The sequence below is a fragment of the Plecotus auritus genome, assembly GCF_963455305.1.
Source record: "Plecotus auritus genome assembly, chromosome: 5".
In the NCBI taxonomy this organism is placed as follows: Eukaryota; Metazoa; Chordata; class Mammalia; order Chiroptera; family Vespertilionidae; genus Plecotus; species Plecotus auritus.
In genome coordinates, this window is record NC_137776.1 from 11,577,809 (window position 1) to 11,581,622 (window position 3,814).

At 44.7% G+C, this 3,814-nt stretch overlaps 1 protein-coding gene across 1 annotated transcript; it reads right to left on the minus strand.

Annotated features, from left to right (window-relative positions):
* Positions 1–583: 583 nt before the first annotated feature.
* On the minus strand, positions 584–2,930 carry LOC308249583 (T-cell surface glycoprotein CD1a-like; the record flags this gene model as incomplete). The annotated part of the gene is made up of 5 exons (XM_080671134.1): positions 584–681; positions 999–1,277; positions 1,487–1,765; positions 2,230–2,493; positions 2,870–2,930. 5 exons carry the CDS (start codon positions 2,928–2,930, stop codon positions 584–586), a joined length of 981 nt encoding a protein of 326 aa, XP_080527260.1.
* Between the last annotated feature and the right edge of the window lie 884 nt (positions 2,931–3,814).

Sequence of the window (3,814 nt, forward strand, 5' to 3'; positions counted from 1 at the left end):
AAGTACACGGAAAAGTGTGATGAGAGTTCAGACACTGCTTCCACTTGTGAATCAGGGAAGGCCCCCATAAAGAAGTGACATCTGAAATGGGCCTGAGATCCATCAGTTTTTCAACATGTAGCCGTTGCTAGGATCTCATTTTATCCAGAGTTAAAATAAGAGTTTTATAATCTCAGAACCAGGTCAGAAAGCAAGTCCTGCAAAATTACCTTTAGCTTATATTAATAACTAATCATTAAACACAAATAACAAAACATAAGCAACCAAAGTTGTACATGGAGAGCTGAACGGATGCTGCGTTTAAATATGTCTGGAACCCCAGGGCTGCTGGAACCTCATTCCAAAGGAAGAAGACTGGCAGGAGGCTCACAGTGTGACCTAGTAAGAACAGAGAGGAAAGTTACTCTGCATGAGGTGGAGGTGAGCATTGAAAGTAAAAGGAAAGGGACTGAGGAAAGAACTAACAGGAGAGACAGAGAGAGAGAGAGAGAGAGAGAGAGAGAGAGAGAGAGAGAGAGAGAGAAGAAAGGTGGAAGACAAGTAGGGAGTGGGTGAAAGAACAGGAAAAATGGGCACAAAACACTCACCAGCGCTTCCTAAGCCAGAATGCAAGAGCTGTCAGGAGCACCAGGGGCACCATCACTGCCAAGAGGATCAAGCCCATGGAGCTATGGTGACGTTCTGTGGGTTTGGGTGCACACAAGGTGTCATTTCAAACCCACCCCGTTTACTGCATTTCCCTGGTCTGCCCTCTTTATTAGCGTGTTCGCCTCACTAATCTTTGTTCTTGTTTCCTCTCTCCACCCTCTTCAGAAATGAATCTTTCATCTAACCCTCAAAATCTTCCTCGTTTTCTACTCTTCTATTTATTGAATTAATTATTTTCATTCTTTTGGGTCTGGAGGCCATAAATCCCAAGTGTTTTACTTGGCTCTCCTGTTCTGCTTGTGGACCGTTATCCACTCCCATTCCCAGTGTGGGCCCCAGTTTTTTCTTACCCAAGTAGAGGAGGATGTCCTGGCCTCCTAGGCTGCTATGTCTCACCCGGCAATATAGGCCAGATGTCTCAGTGGCTTCCACCTCCAAGAAAACCTGAAGGTACCATGTCCCATCAGCATTGGGCAAGATACCACTCTGTTGAGTGCCCTGCTGTACCTGTTCACCTCGCATCCACTTTACCCAAATTGGCTTTGGATGGAAGCCAGAGACATGGCAAACCAGCATCTGACGGTGAGGACCGGGATTGGGGCCAGTGGAGAGCCAGGCCTCTGGTTTTACTGCAGAGGACAGGAGAGATATTTAGGTAAGGACTCTGACACAGACTTGGAGGTTCATATCTTCACATCAGCTTAGAGGAACACATCTATCACATGCTGGGAATTAGTCACGCATTATTCTTTTCCCTTTTGACCCCTTATCCTCAATTTAAAGGGATGGTGGGAATGTGTAATTTTAGAAAATACATGGGGAAGGATATGGGACTCACCTTTTCTCTGAAGATCTGCCTTCCCTGCATCAAGGATACTCAAGAGGAAGCGTGGGCAGATGTCACTGAGAATCCTCTGTACTGTTTCCTTGCCGGTGTGATACTTATTGATTAGTCTGGACACATCCTGAGCTGTTGTTTCACTCTTTGGAGATGGCAGCCATGAATTGTTTTGGAAGTGCAAGATATCTAATCCTTGATAAGCACATCGATGGAAGCCTACTATGGCTCCCCCAGGGTCCAGCTCACAGCCCAATATTACCTGAATCTCAAAGGGATCTAGGAAAGAGGGATTGTACATTAGAGGAAAGAGGGAATAAAAAGATGAAATTAGTGGAAGCAAAAAAAGGAAATGGAAGTAGTTTGGGGGATTTGAGGTAATGGAACAAGGTTTGGTTTGATCAGAAGTTCAGAAAATGTGTAATTGATGATAGTTGAAGGTGGAGGAAAAATGAATGACTTCTTTTATTGGTAATAGAAGTGAGCAAATTGTTTTCAATGGTTGGCTTTTATGTCACCAGAATTGACATAAATGGTGAGAGCAAGAGAATAAGAATGCACGTAGAGTGAGAGTTGTGATTATAATAACCTAGGGTGAATGAAATGCAATAGGTTACAATAAATGTACAGACAGAGAATGGTGAAGAGGTTGGATTGGAGGGAAAATTGGGTTAAGGAACTCATTGAGACACACACCCCTCACCCAGCGCATTGCACTTCCCCATTTTGCTAATTGAACTTACATTTAAACTTCCATTGACTGGCATATCTGTGAGTTATTTGAGGCATTGTAATGGAGAACGCATGGAAGAATTCTTCCAGTTCTTTTATCTCTTCCTTGCTCAAGTTGCCCTTGGACCAAGGACGCAGGAAAATAATTCTGCCAGAGTTGCTGTCCCAGCCATGAGTCTGCAAGTCACCTAACCAAGCAGAGCCCCCACTTCTCACCCAGGAATGGTTGTAGAAGGATGTGCTGTGGATAATTTTGAAGATCTCCTCCTGGAAAGCTGTGGCAACAGAACAGATAGACTGAGGAGAAGAAAAGGCATCGGGAAGGAGAGAGAATGAAGAAAGGTGCCAGGAAGGAAACACTCAGAATCTGGAGATAAGGGGAGCCATGGCTACCTCAGCAGCATTCAGCTGCCCAGGGCCCCATGCTTTACAAACAACCTTCAGAGGGGCTCAGGGTCCCAGAGTACGGGATACTCAGGACTGTGCTGACATTCTCCTCTCCAGGTATGTTCTGAGGACGCCGCACCACACAAACACACACACACACACACACACACACACACACACACACACACACACAGACACACACACACACACACCACACACACACACCCCTTTTGCACCCAACAGGGCAGTGGCCAGAGTTCTTACCATCTTCATTGTCACCACCTGCGAGGAGAACAGCTAGCAGTAGAATTTGCAGAAGCAGCATTTCACTTACAGATGGTATTTCTTTCTCAGGAAAGTTTGCCTTTGGCTTCAGTTTGAAATAAAACCACTCCACACTACCTCTATTCTGTCTTCCTTCGTCTACCAACAGGCCAGGAAAAAAACAGTGCTCCTTCCCTAAACTCTAGGCACTGATTCAGCCTCTCATTTCCCCTCCACTTCTGACTTTCAACTTCTCCCCTTGTTACCAGCCTTAATTCTGTTCATCTTTCTCTGACTCAGTCTCTATGGAATAAGTCTTATGTGCCATTGAAAAGTCAGTTTCCCTCTGGAGATATTTCCTTCTCATTCAGGCAATAAAAGCATAAAGCCAAATGGCTTTCCAATTCCTACCTAATGTTCTTTGTCCCTGCTCTTTCCTGTCACTCTGTCCTTCCCTTGCCAAATTCAAATACTCTTCTTCTATCTAAGCCCCACCCCACCACATTCCTATCTCTGACATCTCATTGGTGGCTTTATTTGATTTTCAGGATCTCCTATGATTGCCCTGTGTAACAGTAGAAACTACTCCATTATCCTTAGGGAAGAACCAGTAGCCATCACAGAGACCACAGGAACCTGGAAACATAAAGAAAAATCTCACCCTAACCGGTTTGGCTCAGTGGATAGACTGTCGGTCTACAGAGTCAAGGGTCCCAGGTTCGATTCCGGTCACGGGCATGTACCTTGGTTGCGGGCACATACCCAGTAGAGAGTGTGCAGGAGACAGCTGATTAATGTTTCTCTCTCATCAATGTTTCTCTCTATCCCTCTCCATTCTTCTCTGTAAAAAATCAATAAAATATATTAAAAAAAAGAAAAATCTCCTCTGACTTGCATTGATATATACTCAGATCAATTCTTACCCAAAATTCACTCAGCACCTGC